Source organism: Cervus elaphus, chromosome 22 (assembly GCF_910594005.1).
Source record: "Cervus elaphus chromosome 22, mCerEla1.1, whole genome shotgun sequence".
Classification (NCBI taxonomy): Eukaryota; Metazoa; Chordata; class Mammalia; order Artiodactyla; family Cervidae; genus Cervus; species Cervus elaphus.
Window position 1 is genome coordinate 30,510,237 of NC_057836.1, and position 21,001 is coordinate 30,531,237.

Consider the following 21,001-nt stretch of genomic DNA (forward strand, 5'->3'; position numbering starts at 1 on the left):
AGAGGTCCTTCATATGTGCTACTAGGAATAGGTGAAATAACTAAGAAGTTTTAGTCAGAAAAAGTATATATCTAATTTGAACAGAAATAAGACTAATTGATTAGAAAGAAATAAAGCTTTCAGTTCATTAAAGAAACAATTTGTAAACATGGAGAATCGACCAAAAATGGAGCAATTTCTTTCTGAGATAATCAGCTTAATGTCACATGAGTTGTTTATTGATCCAGTTATTGAGGTTACATAATGGATCATGATTATGTAGATGTACAAATGATGTCCAGGTTCTCAGTCACCTCAAAAATTCAATAATTTGGTGAACCTATATGTCTTATTTCTTTTGATCAAATATCACAACTCACATAGAATGCCTCACAAGTCAATGGTTCTTCCTGATTGGGGAATCCCAAAGAGTGAAGTTTAGCATTTTGACCTAATAATTTTAAATGTTATTTATTCCTGCTATACGTTTCTGTACATCTTCTTCTTTCCTGTTCTATGTCCTTTGCCCTAATCTTTTTTCTATTATTATAAGCAGATGAAGCTATTTCTTAATTACCATTGGTAGAAGGTTTGATTCTGACCATGTTTAATGGAAACCTTTAGAGTTCTACAGAACAAGATCTTTCAAAATCCACACCATCCATCTCTCAAGAACGGTATCTGGTTCGGTCTTGCTAGACTTTGATACTTCCCACTGTTTTTCTAAGTGGTTCTTTCCACTTTAACTCCCATTGCAGCTGGTTAACCTGGTAATCATAGACTGAAATCACATAATTCTTGCTAGGTACAGAAATTATGGATTTGTTACACTCCTGTCTGTAGGCATGGGTTTTTGCCTACTGCTGTCATAATGTCATTTGAGACACAATATCTGTTTAATAAAGGTGATTGCTAATACTGCCAGAATTATTGAAGCAGTATTTTGTGGTACAAACTATATACCAGAAAAAAACAGCTTTGAGTCCTGGTACTAAATTAACCTTTATGATTTTTGAACCTTAGTATTCTATTTTTGTGAGCTTTGGGTTCATACTATCTTTAAGATAAATTTCTACTTAATAATTATGTTATTAACATAATCATTATACTATTAAATGCTAATAGAAAAGAGACATTTCATTAGCTTTTGTTCCTTCAGTGCCTAACGTATTACCTGGTACCCAATCAAAACCCAAACACTTGTTAAATAAATGAATAAATGAACTAACATGTATGCAGTTGTATGGTAGAGTGCTATTAGCCAAATATGAAGCGAATAAGCAAGTTGATATAACAAACAGCATGTATGCTTGATCCCATTTGGGAATAAAATGAACAAAATAAATACTTCATTTTATTTAGTTTATTCATAAAAATATGAATGTGCATATGGAAAGAATGGAAGTAATATATTTTAGGAAAACTGCTGACAGTAGAATTGCAGAGTACTCTGACTTTCTGTTCTATATATTTATGGAATTTTAAGTCATATAAATTATATTTACCAGATTAAGATATCAATGTATCTTCAAGCTGCATTATATTTTCTTTCTTTTGATGTTTTTATAGGTTTCTTCCAGTCCTTGAAAAGCATCCTTACCAATCCCCTGTATGTTTTAACATTATTTTTGACACTGCTACAAGCCAGCAGCCATATTGGTTCTGTTACTTACATTTTCAAATACGTAGAGCAGCAGTATGGCAAGTCAGCATCTGAGACGAGCATTTTGCTTGGTGAGACCCACTGTTTATGTTTGCTTTATAAACAACAAACTACCAAGTGAAGGAGTTCCGAGTGATCTTTTGCTGTGAAGGCAATTTCCTGTTTTATTAAACACAGTTTGCTTTTTTTCCAATTTTATCAGGTCCATCCATCTTGTGATATTAGCATCGTTCTGCCTTTGAAGTTGTATCTCATGTTATTTTTTATGATATTATTCCTTTATTTATTGACTGTGCTGGGTCATTGTTGCAAGACTTTCTCTAGGTGTGGTGAGCAGGGGCTACTCTTCATTGCAGTGTGTGGGCTTCTCATCGTGGTGACTTCTCTTGTTGTGGAGCACAGGCTCTATGAAGTCAGACTTCAGTAGTTGCAGCTCACAGGCTCAGTAGCTGTGGCTCCTGGGCTCTAGAGCACAGGTTCAATAGTTGTGGGCCAGGGGCATAGTTGTTTCATGGCATGTGGAATTTTCCTGGGCCAGGGATTGAGCCTCTACCTCCTGCATTGGCAGGTGGATGATTTACCACTGAGCCACCAGCGAAGCCTTCAAATAATTTTGGAGGAGATGAATTCCTGAAGGAAAAGTGACATGTGAACATGAATATACATGTAACTATGATATCTGTATAACTGGATCTTACAATCTAGTGCTGAGATCGTGAGGCAAATCCTTTCATAATGTGACTATTATACTCCCATCATTCATGAACTTTGAATTAGGACCCAAATACTTATAAAAATAGGACATTGTTGTTTCCAAAAGAAAAATCAATGTAAACACATCATTGATATCTACATGATTCAAAACAAAAATATCATATTTTAGAGAGTTTTTTGGGGGGTGGGGAGCTACAGTATCTATTTCCAAAGATACATGAAGGCTTGTTTATGAAGGAAAGGTTTCCTCATATTATTCTTTCCCTGCCCACAGTATAGTCTTTGCTGGTGGCTCAGCAGTAAAGAATCTACTTGCCAATGCAGAAGACACAGGTTCAATCCCTGGGTCAGGAAGGTCCCCTGGAGAAGGAAATGGCAATCCACTCCTATATTCTTGCTTGGAAAATCCCAGAGGAGCTTGGTGAGCTATAGTTCATGGGGCTGTAAGAGTAGGACACAACTTAGTGACTAAAAGAGCAACACCCCCAGTATAAGATTCTGAAGAGCAGTAGATACCCAGTATAGAGCCCAGCTCTTTGTAGAAACTTAATATTTGATAAGTTAAAGCTATATTTATCAAGAGGTTTATATACATGTTACTCCATGCCTGATTCATGTCAATGTATGACAAAACCCAATGTTGTGGGTTCACAACTTCACAACATTACTTGCAATGTTGTGAAGTAATTAGCCTCCAACTAATAAAAATAAATGAAAAAAAAAATAAATGAAAAAAAAGTGGTATATAAACAGGTCATAAGTAAACAAGAAAATAATAATTGTTTATGATGTTCTTATTGAACTTCAGTTCAGTTCAGTTGCTCGACTCTTTGCGACCCCATGAACCGCAGCATGCCAGGCCTCCCTGTTCATCACCAACTTCTGGAGTTCACCCAAACTCATGTCCATCGAGTTGGTGATGCCATCCAACCATCTCATCCTCTGTCGTCCCCTTCTCCTCCTGCCCTCAATCTTTACCAGCATCAGGGTCTTTTCCAATGAATCAGCTCTTCGCATGAGGTGGCCAAAGTACCGGAGTTTCAGCTTCAACATCAGTCCTTCCAATGAACACCCAGGACTGATCTCCTTTAGGATGGGCTGGTTGGATCTCCTTGCTGTCCAAGGGACTCTCAAGAGTCTTCTGCAACACCACAGTTCAAAGCATCAGTTCTTCTGTGCTCAGCTTTCTTTATAGTCCAAATCTCACATCCATGCATGACTACTGGAAAAACCATAGCCTTGACTAGACGGACCTTTGTTGGCAAAGTAATGTCTCTGCTTTTTAATATGCTCTCTAGGTTGGTCATAACTTTCCTTCCAAGGAGTAAGTGTCTTTTAATTTCATGGCTGCAATCACCATCTGCAGTAATTTTGGAGAACTTAAAACTATAATTTTAACTTCTAATAAGGTTCTCAGCCTAATTTTTTTGTTAGGAGAATCTCCATCTTTAACAAATCATGCAGGACTATGAAATGAAAGTTACAAGGGGAATCAGTTATTCATGATATCACATATAGGCCTGTTTATTACCTCAGGTCATATGTGTGTTTAGATGAATAAAGAAGAGATATTAATTTAGTATTCAAATCTAAAGTACTGAGAAATTTTATAGTAAGTTTTGAAGGATAGGGAATCCTCATTTTAAAGAAATATGTCCTCGTTTAAAGAAATATATAGGATTTAGGTGATAGGATAAAAGTCTCAGAGTCAGGAAGATGATACTTTGTTGTAGTTTTCTAGGGAGAGAACAAAAAGTACCTTATAGAAACAATATGTTCAGATATACAAATATTCTCAGTCACTGACTTTTGCTACTGGGAAGCTAAACCTTTAGTGTTGGCAGGGAGAAATTATTTTTGTCTCTTTCACATGGTACACTAGTCCTCTACCTCCATCCTAGACTGTCAGTCTTCTGTTTAAGAAGTAGTAAGGTTGGATTAATTTGGTTGATAGATAGCATTTCACACATGAAGACATTTGGGATAACCATATTTATATAATTACATAATTACATTTTTTTTCTCTTCCTTCTAGGATTCATAACCATACCATCTTTGGCAGCTGGAATGTTTACAGGAGGATTTATTGTTAAAAAGTTCAAATTTACCTTGGTTGGAATTGCCAAATTTGCACTTTGTGCCCATTTGATGTCCTTCCTATTTCATCTATTAAACTTTGCACTAATCTGTGAAAACAAATCAGTTGCTGGACTAACCCTGACCTATGATGGGTTTGTATATATCAATATATCAATTGAATAATATGTAAGCTATTTAATGTAAGAGAATGTAAGAAAAGCAAGGCAGATACCAATTTTTACTAAACTTTAAGCTGAGAGGAATGCCAATTTATAAATTCTTAAAACATTTCTTAAGATCTCAAAAGATTCATTTCCTAAGATCCTTTTTTTCCCTCCTTAAAGAAAAATTATAACAATCATTGTTAATCAACTGTACTCCAATATAAAATAAAATTCTTTAAAAAATAGATAAACAAAAGAAAAGCTATATAGTCTGTAATAGTAATAGTTATTACTTATGGAGTGTTTACAATGAATGATAGGTACTTTTGTCACTATTTTATAGATAAAAAGAGCAAAACTTAGAGAGAGACACAGTTATATGATTCTGACTCAAATCTTAAGGTTTTGACTCTTAGTCCTAACCACTATGGTCTTGGCTGACATATGAGAGAAACATAAATGACATTTTCCAAAAGTGACTGAACAATCTTTATCTGCAGTTAATTTTGATGTTTAACAATTATCTTTATAAGAAAACCCTTACATTGTGCTGAGTTCTCCTTTTCTGTACACCTATTATGTTTTCTGGTATTATCTTTATTAGCACTACAATTGATATTCTTCACATAGAATAGCATATTAGGCCTGTAAAACTTCTACTTTTCATTATTATCACACATTGTGCAGTATACCTAGTACTACAGTGAAAAGTGGAAGTGTTAGCTGTGTCCAACTCTTTGTGACCCCGTGAACTCTAGCCCACCAGGTTCCTCTGTCCATGGAATTTTCCAGGCAAGAATACTGGAGTGGGTTGCCATTCCATTCTCCAAGGGATCTTCCCAACCCAGGGATCAAACCTGGGTCTCCCGATTTGAAGGTAGATTCTTTACCATCTGAGCCACCAGGACTATGATCTCTACCCCAAATCAAGGGCACGCTTCTTTGTGCAGCTTTCTTTGTTTATTGTGGTAAACATTACATGGTGTAAAACACACTATTTTAACCATATTTAGCTGTACAGTTCAGTGCCTACTAAGTACATTCATATTGCTGTACAAATCTCACCAAAATCCATCTCCTGAATTTTTAACCTTCCTAAACTGAAACTCCGTCCCCATTAAACGCTAATTCCCCATTGCCTCTCCCCATGCCCTCCACCCCAAACCTCTGGCCCCTACCAAATGTACTTTCTGATCCTATGAGGATTTATTGTCATCTCCTGAATATAACCAACAATTTTGGTTTAGGAAAGTTCACATCAAGTAACAAGTAAAGATCCCTGGATCAGTTTAGTAACCATGGTTCTTAGCACTGCTTATTGTTGGCTTTGAGCTTTTAAACTCTGGCTCTTAAAAGGTGTCCATTTGAACCTTCCCACATTCACTTAACATCATCTTATTCTTGGAGGCTCGCCAACTTAATCTTGTATTATCTCCACACTCTGTCCTCATCCTCTTTGTTGTTGAATATTCCTATCAACTATCACTCACTCTGGTAAATCAAAATACAGAGTACCTAGAACATTGAACTTTAGAGGGGAAGGAACCCTGGAGATTACACAACCCAACCCTCTTATATCCTCTTCCTTTTCTAGTTGAGACCTGGAGAAACTTTGACTTGTTTGAAACCAGTCAGTGACTCCAGAATCGTGCTACTTCACACATCACAAGCATATAGGTTTTAACCTAAAGTCAATTCCCTGAAAACAGTTCGGTAACAGTGCTATCTAGTCAAAGAAGGCAGCTAGACTTCTGTGTGATTTTTAATTTGGTAAAATTGCACTAAGTGCCTCCTTAAAGGTCAAGAAGATTTACAGGATATACCAGCGCCCTCATGAAACTCATTGTCTAGTGATGACTATTAACAGAATGTATATATGCAGCGTTTATGAAGTGCTAGTCACTGGGGTGCATTTTTAAAGTGTGACTTAGTGCAGAGGTGGTAGCTCAGACGGTAAAGCATCCCGCTTACAATGTGGGAGACCTGGGTTTGATCCCTGGGTCGGGAAGATACTCTGGAGAAGGAAATGGCAACCCACTCCAGTACTCTTGCCTGGAAAATCCCATGGACGGAGGAGCCTGGTAGGCTACAGTCCATGGGGCTGCAAAGAGTCAGAGACGACTGAGAGACTTCACTTCCACTTTTCTCAGAATGTGGTCTGAGAACCCATAGACTTTATCAGAAGGCCAAAACTATTTTCATACTAATACAAGATAGTGTTTGCTTTTTTCATTTTCTCATGAGTATCTAGTGATGTTTTCTGTTTTAATTTTTATCTTATATTGGAGTATAGGTGATTAACAATCACGTATTAGTTAGTTGTGTTAGTTTCAGGTGTATAGCAAAGTGATTCAGACACACATACATGTGTATTTATTCTTTTCAAAATTCCTTTCCCGTTTAGGATATTACAGAGTGCTGGACTTTCCAGTGCTTGTATAGTGATATTTTCTAAGGCTACAAGATATGTGATAATAATATCAGTCTGATGGCTAAAGATGTGTGCACTTGTGCATTCTCGTATGTGATGTACATATATATCACTAAATAGAACCCACTTGAAGAAAAAACCTTTAGGATCCTCAATACTTTTCAAGAGTGAAAATACTGCTGAGAACAGAAAGTTTGAGAACAGTTAAACTAATACTTTTCCAAAACAAATTTCTATGAGGATTTATGACTTAGAAATGGCAAAACTGATTTTAGAAAGTGAAGTCACATTGTTAGGAGGTGGCAGACCTAATGGGAACACATGACTGTCTAATTGCAATGTCTGGACTAGGTTATTAATCATTACGCTGAATTACTCCCCATCTGTTATATGTCTCCAAGCAGGGTTAGACATTAGATGCTTTTAGTAAAATTATTGATTACAGAATTTCTGAGTCTACCTCTTCCTTTCTTTGTAAAAATTATTTTCTCATTCAAAGATAATTTATTAAGATTTTTACCAAAAACAAGAATTTTTCAAAAAAATCTGTAGTCAGAAAGTTAATTGTGCAAATAGTTTGTTTTATAAATATAGCCATAAGATTATATTTCATAAGCACAACTATGTTTTACAGTAAATTATTATAAAATTTGTTGTAGTTCCTTATGAAGCTTTTCTAGTCTCTCTCAATTGATTATATTGCTCTTGATTTTAAAAAATTAATTCTTAAGTATTCTCCTTTGTCCATGTTGAATTATTTTCTTCTGTAAAGTATAGATTTTAAAATTCAAACTAATTGAGTAATATTCACAGATTCATGGGACTTTACAGTGAGCTGGGAAGAACCTTAGCCTAATGCCATGACCCTACTGAACAGAATTATTTTCAGAAAAAATGAAGTGATTTTTTTTTAGTAATTTTTAATAGCCTTGTAAAGACCTACCCTCTTTGGTCTCTTTTTTATGTTTTACTTTTTCTACATAATAAATAGTGTCTGGGTAGCCATAAAAGGTGAAAAAGTTAATAAGCACCAAAAATAAACTTTGTCATTTTGGGAAAGCAAAAGCAAAATTTCTCCAATTTAAAGACAACACTTTCCATTATTCCGCCTCACCTCTTCCTCTCTCTTCCTCTCCCTTTCCTTCTCTTTTTCTCCTCATCTTTTTTCCTCCTTCCCCTTTTTCTTCTCTCTCTGATACATGTCTATCATATATTTCCAGAAATACTCCAGTGGCATCACATCTAAATGTACCACTTTCTTATTGCAACTCAGACTGCAATTGTGATCCAACTCAATGGGAACCACTCTGTGGGAGCAATGGAATAACTTACATATCACCTTGTTTAGCAGGATGTACGTCTTCAAGTGGCAGCAAAAAGTCTATTGTGAGTATTTGTTTTTACTTTCTTCTCCTTAATCAAAGTTGCAGATTTGATATAACTTACTAAACTTTGATAGTGACATGTCAAATGTTTTTACAAATAAGGTCCCCAGTAAAGAGAGAGAAAAAGATTCCCGTTATTGCTTGTCATCGTGATGGCTGTAATATGTAAACAAAGTGGCTTGAATTCTCAGAAGGTTACTCCCACTTTTTCTTCTTGTGTTTATGACTATGGCCTTTTGAAATTTAAGAACACTTAGATCTTTAGGAAGCACATCATTTGACTAAAGGATATGATTTCCATTAAGTTGGAGATGCCCTACTCTTCAGATGCTAAGCAGAAGTCTTGAGCAAATCCCTTGTCAACCTAGATAAACAGCCATTTATGTGTGATCTTGCATATAGATTCTAGCGAGCTTATCTCTAAGCTCAAATATCCTTTGACTTCCCAAGAAATTGATTAAGGCTTCTTGCTCACTTGACTGTCCAATTTTTGACTTCTAATTTTGATTTTTTCCCAAAGCTGGCACTTCTCCTATCCAAGGTAACAATACTCTGTTTACCTATTGCTAACATCTTCCGTAGGAATGCCACTGCCTTCTTCACTAAAAATATCCCCTTCCATACAATTTATGAGTTCTTCCCAATCCTTTAGGTAACTTCCAACAGCTCAGCATCACCCATGGTGTTATCCATTCCACTTCCAATCCACTGAATAACTAATTTCCTGGGCCCTTTTCCTATGACCAGTGTTAGCAATATCATCCAATATGATCATTGCTCTCTACCACATCCTTCTGTCTTTGCTTTTCAAACTTTTTCCATCATTTTTATTGTTCATAATCATGCTAATTGCATTAATGAATGGCACCAATAACTTTGAATAACCTAGATTCTTTGAAGTTGAAACATAAATTTACACAAAAATTCCCCAAAGACTATACTTTAAAAACCATATCTCATATTTATGGCTATAGTGCCTTTCACTAAGAGTTCCCCTTTTAATATATTGTTCCACCATGTCCATGAGTGAAGGGCTGGAAGTGACATGATGTTAGAATCCTAAAGAGAGCTCTTTCTACTATGGAAATATCTTAAAACTAGCAATGATTTTATCATTTGGGGACCACTGGGGAGTTCTTTTACCAAATTCTTAGTAATATGTAATCCCTTCTTAATCACTCAAAATAATGTTCTTTGTACCTAAGTTTGGTTTTATTGACCAATATGCTTGCTATATAAAGAGCTTCTCCATATTATACTTAGTAAAAAGGTAAAACTCGGTCATCAAATAAGTATCAACTCAAATTCTTCCTCAGTTCCTCCCTCAATATTTTGTCTTTGGTATTAACAGGTTCAAACTTCCCTTAAAATTTGATTTAGCTTAGACTCAGAAAAGAATTTCTTAAGGCCATCTAGTTACATAAATTGCCTGCTAAAGTAAGTCTCTAAAAATCATTTGTTCCTAAATTTTCTCCTGCTGAGCCCTAACTTTTAGGGTATTTTGCTGTGCTGAACCTCTTGGGTAATGGCATTATTTATCCTAGAATCTGTCATTATGCAATCGAATGGTGTGTTTGCTGGCCAAAGCATAATTCTAGCATCTCTGCCTGGTTCCTTTTGCCTGGACTCTGCTCCATTCTAGTGGGTGGACTTAGTCCTGGGTTTGGCCCCTCCAAAACTACTATATTTTCTGGATTCCCTAGACAGTTCCTACCCAGGGGTTGTCCCACATCATAGAAATTGTTAAAGAGAGTAAGTATGCTATAGAAAATAAAAGTGAGTAGTAGAGAAATATTCTAAAATTTCATATTAATGAGAAAATTATTTATAGAGTTCTAGACATTACTTTTTTCTACTGTTTCCTAATTTTTAATTTAGGGATGACAGAAAAGTTAATAAAATATTTTTTTTATCTGGAAAGGAATCCAGAAAACTATTATGCCTTTCAATACTTCACATTGTTAGAATGTTTTCTTTAAAACTGTAAATATTTTAACTTAAATGAGTGAGATGTCTTTAAATATAATGGAATATATTTATAGCCCAGTCATATTTTGCAAATATATTCTGTAATATTTCAAAAACTATTTTTTAGGTGTTTCATAACTGTAGTTGTGTGGAAGAAAATGGTTTCCAGAGCAAAAATAACTCGATGAAGTTGGGTGAATGTCCAAAAAGTGATGACTGTAAGAGAAAATTTTATATTTACACAGTAGCACAAATACTTACCCTTTTTTCTGCTGCACTGGGAAGCACCTCAACTATCATGCTGATTTTTAAGTGAGTACATCTTTTTAAAAGGGGTTTTATGTATATTAGCCTATAAACATACCTAATAGTGTACATATTTTTCCATAATATATTTGGAAACCAAATTCAGATTTTGTAACATTTAAATTTTGTGAGTGTATTTTCTTAGAATTACTGTGATACTTCACTGCCATAATTATTAATAATTTTGCCTTGGGTTCTTCCACTACAAACTCTACAAAATTTGATCTCCACTACAAAATTTCTTCTCTTAATAACAATTTTAAGACAGAGACTGATTGACAACTGCCTCAATGTGGAAGAATCCTGCTGTGATTCTAAAAGAACTTCTAATTTTCATTTTAAGATGCCTCTCAGAGTGAATCACCTATTCATTTCTTCTTAAAAAATTTGGGAACCAGACAGACAAACTAATATAAACAGTCTATGATATTCCAAAGTTTTTAATCCTAGCCAAAAGAATGGCTTTTGACCTAGTCTCTCCAATACCCTCATAGAGAAAAGAAACACATATGAGCAGAATTGATTCCTTTCTTCATTGATTAGGCAAACATTTGGTGAAGAATAATTCGTGGTGAATAAAATACCTAAAGTACCTGTTCCCATACAGATTGATGTAGGACTCACACTGCAGTGAACAATATTTTACGTGATAATGATGTGTGTATGCATGAGATCATGCATGTAAGTGTGAGCATGGGGGTCTGTGAGTGTGTGTGCATGTGGATGTAGGAGTGTCTGTGATCATAGTGTGTGTGTGTGTGTGTGTGTGTGACTGTAACACATAAATCTATCATTTCCACTGAGCTGTCTAAGATTTCAAGCCCCCTTGCAGGAAGATACTATCTCAATCTCCAAGTCCCCTCAATTCTCCTGCCCACTATCCCACTCCTTGGGTAAAAATACAAGTTGATAACAAATATCTCAATTTTGCCTCTATTGTATCCGGCATGCATGCCAAAAGCACCCTTTAGGAAATCAACAGCAACGAAAAGCAACTCTTCAGGCACTTGTTACAGAGAGCTCAGCCCAAACTGCATTCTCTCTCTTTCCAAAAGCCCTTTTTAAAAATTCTGATATTCATGAGAGACAGCTAAATGCACTAGTTAACTGTCACGGCTGGTTCCCTCATGACTATGTCCTCAGGGAAGAAACCACCTCCTTGAATAGCCTGACATCCTCTGCGTGCTAGCATGACTTCACTGCCCTCAAGTACATTGTTGTGAGTCCTCAGTTCAGCTAGTTGGAAGTGTCCCTGTCTTTTGAAAAAGCAGACAAAAACCCCTTTCGATTCATTTTCTCTTTTAATAAATAACTCTGCTGTGTTTAATTTTTATTATGCTGTGCTTAATTTAATTTTTATATTGTCTATTTTTATAAGCTTTCTTGGATACTTTTGAGAATCTCACTTAACAGTAGCACTCCTAAAAGACTTAACAGACAATTTTGTGTAAAGAAAATGGAGGATTGGAGGGCTAGCTCACTATATTGGATCCTCAAAACATACAAGATAAGTCTACTAAGAAAATAAGGAAACTATGGCTAAGAGAGGCTAAATGACTTACCAAAGGCATGGACTTCACTGATGGCTCAGTGGTAAAGAACCCACCTGCCAATGCAGGAGATATGGGTTCAATCCCTGGGTCTGGAAAATCCCCTGGGGAAGGAAATGGTAACCCACTCCAGTATTCTTGCCTGGGAAATCTCATGTCAGAGAAGCTTGGTGGGCTACAGTCAATGGAGTTGCAAAGTGTCAGACACATTGTTTAGTGACTAAACAATAACAAAGGCATCTAGTTACTATGAAACTATGATTTATCTCTTTATTATCAAGAACAAAGACTAGCATAGAATCTCGTAGGAGGAACTTGGCAAAGGTTTGTTGAATGACAAAGTTTATCTCTGAATAAATATAGTCATTCAAACCAAGAAAAAATAAGCCTTTGTATCAGTTAAATCAATATTTCGGTAAAAACAGAATTTTTGAGCCTTAGTCCCTCACTGTATCAGAGATGGTCATGTCATTAGCTAATTGAACATAGAAAAATGGAATTGTGGAAAGAACTTTCTAAAGGCAAGACTGAGTTAATTTTTAAGAAAGGATAAATATGTACTTACTACCTTTAAAATGACATTTAAATACACTAGACACTAGAATATAGATAACTTTTTTGATCTTCCTGGTTATATTTTGTTGTTTATGAAACATATTAGTTAACTTTTCTGTTAACAGCAGTGATAGAAAGAAGGTACAAAAAAGAATTCTACTCAGTCTAAAAACCTACATAAACATATTTGCTTTCTCATTTGGCCTATGTCAACTAAATAGATTACATGAAATTATTGTCTTCATAGATATCATAAATTCTATTTCAACCACTATCTCAGGATTTCCTAAAGATAAAGCATGAAAATGTTTGTAAAACTGTCTTGAACTTGTAACACATTGAATAAGTAAAGGAATAATAACTATTAATGTCATTCAGATGTTTGCGTTCTAAAACAACTGAAAATATAACTAAATAATGTCAATGCTTCACTTGAGGGTTTTCCTTCAGTCATAAAGAATAACACTGAAAAATGCTTTAATATTAACTCAGCTTGGTGTTGTATGGATGTTTAATGTTTCTTTACCTTTATCTTATTTCAGAAATGTTGAACCTGAACTGAAATCACTTGCCATGGGTTTCCATTCACTAACTATTCGAACACTAGGTATGATAAATATGTAGATGCTAAATTCCAGATACAATTTTTCATGTCAAAGACTAAATGTAATTGATTTCTAATTGTAAGAAAGTTTTTTAAAGGTATAAGTAAAAATTATTTGTATCTTTGTGGTAAATGAAAAATAATGAGATAAAGGAGAACTAAATGACCTAAAAGAAAATTTGATTGTCAATTCTATGTAAAAGCAATCTGTAAGAATAAGGCATCATTGCACTTGTATTACATTCTTTCTTAAACAAGAATCAGTGGTCTCCAAAGATTTTTAACTTAAGATGTAGGGATATTTCTTCCCATATGCAGAATGGAGAGCTGTCCTTATACACTGAGGGCCTTAATGTTCAAAACAGCTCCAAAGGCCCACAGATCATGCCAAACAACAAATGCAGACTTTCACAGTCCCACTGACTAGTTCTTTAAAGCAGAAGCTGCTAAACTTTATTAGAAATTTAAAATGCAAAAGGGAATGGGTGTTAACTGAACTCAGGTTTGGCTGCTGCCTGCTAAAAAGTCAATACTCCAGTCAAAACTCCAGAGGCAAGTGTTGATAGAAATGAAAGTTGCTTTAATCAAAAAAGCCAGCAATCTGGAGAGAAGGCAGACTCATGTTCCAAAACCAACTCTGAGGTTTCTGCTTTTCCCTTTTGGAGCAGTTATGATATCTGCAAAACAACTCCAGGGAGTACATCAGACCCTGAAATATTCTGTGGCTTTATTAAATCAGAAAAATAAATTGTTGGCATATATTTTTCTTAAAGAGATGGGAATACCAGACCACATTACCTGCCTCTTGAAAAATCTGTATGCAGGTCAGGAAGCAACTGTTAGAACTGGACATGAAACAACAGACTGGTTCTGAATAGGGAAAGGAGTACGTCAAGGCTGTACACTGTCACCCTGCTTATTTAACTTATATGCAGAGTACATCATGAGAAATGCTGGGCTAGATGAACCACAAGCTGGAATCAAGACTGCAGGGAGAAATATCAATAACCTCAAATATGCAGATGACACCATCCTTATGGCAGAAAGTGAAGAAGAACTAAAGAGCCTCTTGATGAAAATCAAAGAGGAGAGTGGAAAAGTTGGCTTAAAACTCAACATTCAGAAAACTAAGATCATGGCATCTGGTCCCATCATTTCATGGCAAATAGATGAGGAAACAGTGGAAACAGTGACAGACTTTATTTTGGGGGGCTCCAAAATCACTGCAGATGGTGACTGCAGCCATGAAATTAAAAGACACTTGCTCCTTGGAAGAAAAGTTATGACCAACCTAGACAGCATGTTTAAAAGCAGAGACATTAATTTGCCAACAAACTTCCATCTAGTCAAGGCTATGGTTTTTCCAGTAATCATGTATGAATGTGAGAGTTGGACTATAAAGAAAGCTGAGTGCCGAAGAACTGATGCTTTTGAACTGTGGTGCTGGAGAAGCCTCTTGAGAGTCCCTGGACTGCAAGGAGATCCAACCAGTCCATCCTAAAGGAGATCAGTCCTGAACATCCATTGGAAGGACTGATGTTGAAGCTGAAATTCCAATACTTTGGCCACCTGATGCAAAGAATTGCCTCATTGGAAAAGACCCTGATGCTGGGAAAGATTGAAGGCAGGAGGAGGAGGGGACGACAGAGCATGAGATGATTGGATGGTATCACCAACTCAATGGTCATTAGTTTGAGTAAACTCTGGGAGTTGGTGATGGGCAGGGAGGCCTGGCGTGCGGCAGTCTATAGGATCAGAAAGAATCGGACATGACTGAGCGACTGAATTGAATTGATTTTTCATTTTACAAAGGGTGGCTTTGATTTGTGAAAACCTGAGAATTCCTAATCCTGGTTTCTCAGTACCAATTTTCATCAGGTATCTTTGTCTCAGACACCAGTTCCTTGACATTCTGAGTTTTCTCATTCTAAGTCTCAAATTGAGACTGACTATAAGTAAATGTGCTTCCCTTGTGGCTCAGTTGATAAAGAATCCGCCTGCAATGCAGGGGACCTGGGTTCGATTCCTGGGTTGGGAAGATCCTCTGGAGAAGGGAAAGACTCCCCACTTCAGTATCCTGGCCTGGAAAATTCCATTGACTCTATAGTCCGTGGGGTCACAAAGAGTCAGACACAACTGAGTGACATTCACTTCACTTCACTTCATAAGTAAATGGAATTTCCAAAAGTGTAAACTATGAATCACTATCATTTTTATGTAACAATATAGAAGTTGAAAATCAGCATATCTCTAAACTTTTGGTCACATTACCACTGCTTAGATCTAGGAGTCAATCTCAGAGTTTATTAAAATAGCAGCAAGGGTAGATGGACTTCACAGGTGGCTCAGTGGTAAAGAATCTGCCTGCCAAGCAGGAGACATGGATTCAGTCCCTGGGTTGGAAAGATCCCCTGGAGGAGGAAATGGCAACCCACTCTTGCCTGGGAAATCCCATGGACAGAGGAGCCTGGCAGGCTACAGTCCATGGCGTTGCCAAAGAGTCAGACATGACTTAGTGACCAAACAATAGCAACAAGAGCAGTGGGCACTTCGCTATAAAACAACAAAAGTGTTCCTCAAAAGCCTTGAAAACTGCAAGACCATACACTACAAGTGAAAACTCAGTTAGGTAACAGACCACTGAAGACCTCAACATCATTATGATCAGAACATTAACAGAAACAAAATTCAGCACCAGAGCCTGTAATTTGGATAGCCCAGGCTGCTTCAAGAGGTATTAAAAATGAACACAATCAATAGAGGGGAAAATGCATGATTGTGGGCTCTAATGACTCCGAGATGATGGGAGTGGAGCCCTGAGGCAAGAAATAAGCACAACCAGGAGCCTTGTTGTTGTTTGCTGTTTAGTTGCTAAGTCACATCCAACCCTTTTGTGTTCCCATGGACTGTAGCCTGCCAGGCTTCTCTGTCCATGGGATTTCCCAGGCAAGAATATGGGAGTGGGTTGCCATGTCCTTCTCCAGGAGATCTTCTAGACCCAGGGATTGAAACTGCATCTCCTGCATTGGCAGGTGCATTCTTTACCACTGATCCACCAGTAAAGCCTGGCATTCACCTTAAATTTGGCTTGAAAATCAAGTTGAAAATCTTCTGTCTTTGCAGCTTCTGTCTTTGCATTTGAGCAGAGTTTTTTGCTTTCCCTGTGAAGCTATATCTCTACTCCTTCTATTTCAGCTGTCCTTGCCTAAGAAAAAAATTACATATGACCAACATAACCTCTGTGTTTTACAGACAGTTTTCTGCTTTTTGCCAACCAGGCTTAAGTTAATTGGTATTATAAGAAGAACAGTGTAAAGACATGTAATCTCGTTTTTTCCCTATGTGTGTTGGCATGGTAAAGGTAGATGAAAGATGCCTTTGCTATTGTATGTGATTTGGGCTTTGGAGAGTCCTAATAATTTTGAATCTTTTTTAAAAAAATAGCTATGCTTTTTTGTAAGTCTTTATTGAATTTGTTACAATATCTCTCCTACTTTATGCTTTAGTTTTTTGTTTGTTTGTTTTTCTTTTTTTAGTTTTTTTTAATGCATGTGAAATCTTAGCTCCCTGATTAGGAATCAAACCCTCACACCTTGCATTGGAAGGCGAAGTCCTAACCACTGGAACACCAGGAAAGTCCCAGTAATCTTGATTCTTAAGTAGAGTTAAACCAAATCAATGGATGAGTCCTCCAAAATTTTCAACTTCTACAGAATCCAAAATGTATCAATGTGGAATGTCACTGTTTCGTTTGAAACATTCTCCTCCATTGGCATCTTCTCATCTGATGTTACAGGAGGAATTCCAGCTCCTATATATTTTGGGGCTCTGATTGACAGAGCTTGTATGAAGTGGTCCATCAACAACCATGGGAAGCAAGGGGCTTGCAGGATATATAATTCCTCGTTATATGGGTAAGTTGTCATAAATATACTTCATTATTTTTTTTTCCTTTGACTCTGTTATTCCTAAAGAATGAGATATCATTTTCAGTGTAGTAACAGTATTAAAAATTATAGCCACCATTTAATAAACTTTATAAATAGCTCAAAGTTATAAAATTGATTCTATTCACCTTCATTTAAACCTAATAACTGTTCAAAGTATCTTTTGCATAAAGTTTGTCAACATTTAGTTAACAACACTATGAGACAAGAGCTTCCTAACCTACCAGGTCAGTGGTCATCAATTTTTCTTGCTCATTATAATCACCTGAGGAACTTTTAAAAATACTCATTTCTTTTTTTTTTTTTTCCTGGCTGCACCACACAGCTTGCCAGGATCTTAGCTCCTCAAACAGGGATTGAACCCACATCCTCAGCAGTGAAAGTACAGAGTCCCAACCACTGGACCACCAGGGAATCCCCTCAAAATTCTAATTTATGTGTCCCATCTTCAGCAATTTTTATTTAATTGGTCTGGGGGGTATGGCCTGGGGAATGAGGGTTTTAAAATCCCCTCAGGTGATTCTAATGTTTGACCAGTTGAAAATCACAGGAATAGATCATGCATACTAGGTAATTTTATGTGGTTGTTGTAAAAAATTTTCAGTAGACTACAAGGATCTTGTGGACCATAAGCCTATAAAGTAAACATAGGCTCCTGGTTCAATCTAAATGAATTCAATTTGATTATCTCACAGTCACTTCATTTCCTTTACAATCTGTTCTCATTACACATGAACTAATCAGTCTTTGAGAAAGTTAAACATTCCAAACACACCTTACTTTATGGATAGCACTTGGGCAGATCTTGAACCATCCTTGGCTTCTGTGGGTCAACATTCCTTTAAAAATAATCACAGGTTTCTTCTGCTCCTATCAAAAGAGTCATTGGAATCGCTACTTCAGTATTTCTACATAAGATTTCAAGCATCATTTTTTAAGGTCTTCTGCATACTGGAGAGCAACAATGTAAAGTGTTTTATACATGGATTCTTTTTTCTCTTTTCACAGACATACTTTCTTTGGCTTGACTACAGGCTTAAAATTCCCAGCCCTTATTTTATTCGTTGTATTGATTTCTGCTATGAAGAAAAAATACCAAGGGAAAGATATTAAGGCATCAGAAAATGAAACAAAAGCCATGAATGAAGCAAACTCAGGACCATTAATTAATGATGTCAAAGTGGACCATGAAACACATATTTAGGGGAGAAAAACTTCTTTTTCTGCTGCTGTGTTTTTAAATAACATTGTATTAATTGAGTGGGATGTTATTTTTGAGTAGTTCCTGGTCTTTTCACTGACAATTTCCACATTCTATACTATATGGAGCCAAAACCAAAGGGGAAAAAAAAATGGGAGTATTCATTGTTAACATATGACTATGCATTTGTGGTTAAGATTAGAATGCATGATCTATGCAAATTTAAGGTGAAAGTTATAATTAATATGTAACAGAAGAAAAATATCTGTTCAGATGATTGTAGTACAATAAAACTAGTGACTAGAAAATAGGTATAGGTGAAAAAGGAAGAGAGAAATTAGTAGTCTAAATATGGAGAGAAGCCTGATACCTTACAAATAAACCAGTTTGAACCATGTTATTCAAACCTAAAGTCTATTATAATGGAGGACTTACGCTATCATGACATCTGTCATTCATAAATTAAGTCATATATTTCTCAGACCTTATTATTTTATAATTTGAAATTGTGTTTGGCTATCACACAACCCCTGATGCATATTCTTCCAACCTCTTATTAAAATACTACTGAAGAAATAGAGCTAACTGAAAATTTGCAAGTTGTGGTTGTCAGAGAGCGTATTACAGACTGTGTTAAGTTTTTTTCAGGTCCATGGAAGTGATTAAGAAACACTGACATTAACTTGAGAAAGCAAAGCCCATTTAAAGGTGTGTCTTCACTTTGTCTGCTCTCTATAAGAAATGGAGTCTGCACTGAATCATTTACCAACTGTCTCAAAATTGCCTGGCTCTTTGTGTTTGTGTTTAGCGCATAGAGTCATCTTTCACACCTCCACAAGTTGGACAAGAAGTGGAGCAAATGAGAACAAATATCTGAATATTGCATTTGCTAGTGATGACAGCTTTTTATAATGAAAGCTAAAAACTGTAGTTTTTATTCTCAACAGGCTTAAAGAAAAAAAAAATTAGAAGCCATTAAAATCACCTGTGAAACATATTTTTAAAGAAATCACATACACCCACCCAAGATTCTGATTCTAAGCATTTGTGGTACAAGCCTGGACCTCCCCTTTAAAGAAATCTGCATAGGGCTTCCCTGGTGGCTCAGTGGTAAAGAATCTGCCTGCTAATGCAGGAGACACAGGTTCTACCCCTGATCCAGGAAGATCTCACATGCAATGGAGCAACGAAGCCTCCGCACCACTATTGAGCCTGTGCCCTAGAGCCCAGGAGCTGCAACTACTGAGCCCACCTGCCACAACTACCGAAGCGTGTGCACCCAAGAACCCACGCTCCGTAACAAGGGAAGCCTGCACCCCGCGCCTAGAGAACAGCCCCCACTCTCCATAACGAGAGAGAAGCCTAGCAGCAATGAAGACCCAGCACAACCAAAAATAAATAAACAGAATTATTTTTTAAAGTTTACATAGAACTCTTGATAAAGAGACACAAAAAACCAAACCACATGATAGGAGATGATATCCCTGAGTATTCCAAAGACGCACCACATGAATGCTTGCTAGAATCTGAGAATTACATTGGAAGTTATAGATATTAACGTGTTGTCAAACTGTAGACCTAAGAAAGATTCATTAATCAGAAAAGCAGAAATTTGGAAAAATCACCCACAGGCAAGGTAATATGACAGGTCTAATGGAATCTTTTCTCATTAAAAAATAAAGAGAAAAAATTACAGAGCTGTTTTTTAAAACATTGCATGAAAATAAAGGCAGTATCTTGAATATTTATTTCTTCAACAATTATTGAATGTCAAGAAATTGATAGGTAAAATGAAATATAACTGTAAACTAAACAAAGAAGGATACTACCTCATGGAGCTTACACTTTAAAGGGGAAGAACATTAACAAGATTAAATTATAAAATTTTATGAAATTATATAAATTAAAAGATAATTTTATATTTATATGTGACATGTACAGTGAAGGAAAGGAACATTAACACATATACAACAGATTATTTGATCTACTTCAGAATCCAAGTATTCAGAATAAATATTAATCTTTAATTCAATTGCATTTATTAAACATAAATACAGATCCCAGGGGAAAAATTCAACGGAGATAAGAATATGATAAGAAAGTCTTCGAGGAAGCAAAATAATTCAAGACTCTAGTTCAACCATACATTGGATAAAATTGAAAGAAGTCAATGTCCCAAAACCTAAATCCATGATGAAAAAGATACATCTGGAAAAAAACAAATAATGCCATTTGCAGCAATATGGATGGACCTAGAGATTATCACACTGAGTGAAGTAAATCAGACAGAGAAAGACAAATATCATATGATACCACTTATATGTGGAATCTTAAAAAAAAAAAAAAGTACAAATGAACCTTTTTATAAGACAGAAATAGAGTCATAGACATAGAAAACAAACTTATGGTTAGCAAGGGGAAAGAGGGATGGGAGGGTGAGGGATGAACTGGAAGA

The 21,001-nt window shown here is 36.1% G+C and overlaps 1 protein-coding gene across 2 annotated transcripts in view; it reads left to right on the plus strand.

The window, feature by feature from the left end:
* The window catches only part of LOC122680691 (solute carrier organic anion transporter family member 1B3-like), a 61,676-nt gene extending 42,550 nt beyond the window's left edge, over positions 1 to 19,126 (plus strand). For both annotated transcript variants that reach the window (XM_043882322.1, XM_043882321.1), the window contains exons 9-15: positions 1,549 to 1,713; positions 4,392 to 4,587; positions 8,251 to 8,416; positions 10,511 to 10,695; positions 13,337 to 13,401; positions 17,195 to 17,312; positions 18,354 to 19,126. In XM_043882322.1, coding sequence (XP_043738257.1) covers positions 1,549 to 1,713; positions 4,392 to 4,587; positions 8,251 to 8,416; positions 10,511 to 10,695; positions 13,337 to 13,401; positions 17,195 to 17,312; positions 18,354 to 18,549 — 1,091 coding nt within the window. In that variant the 3' untranslated portion in view covers positions 18,550 to 19,126. The remainder of the gene's footprint in view (positions 1 to 1,548; positions 1,714 to 4,391; positions 4,588 to 8,250; positions 8,417 to 10,510; positions 10,696 to 13,336; positions 13,402 to 17,194; positions 17,313 to 18,353) is intronic.
* The last annotated feature ends 1,875 nt before the right edge of the window (positions 19,127 to 21,001 follow it).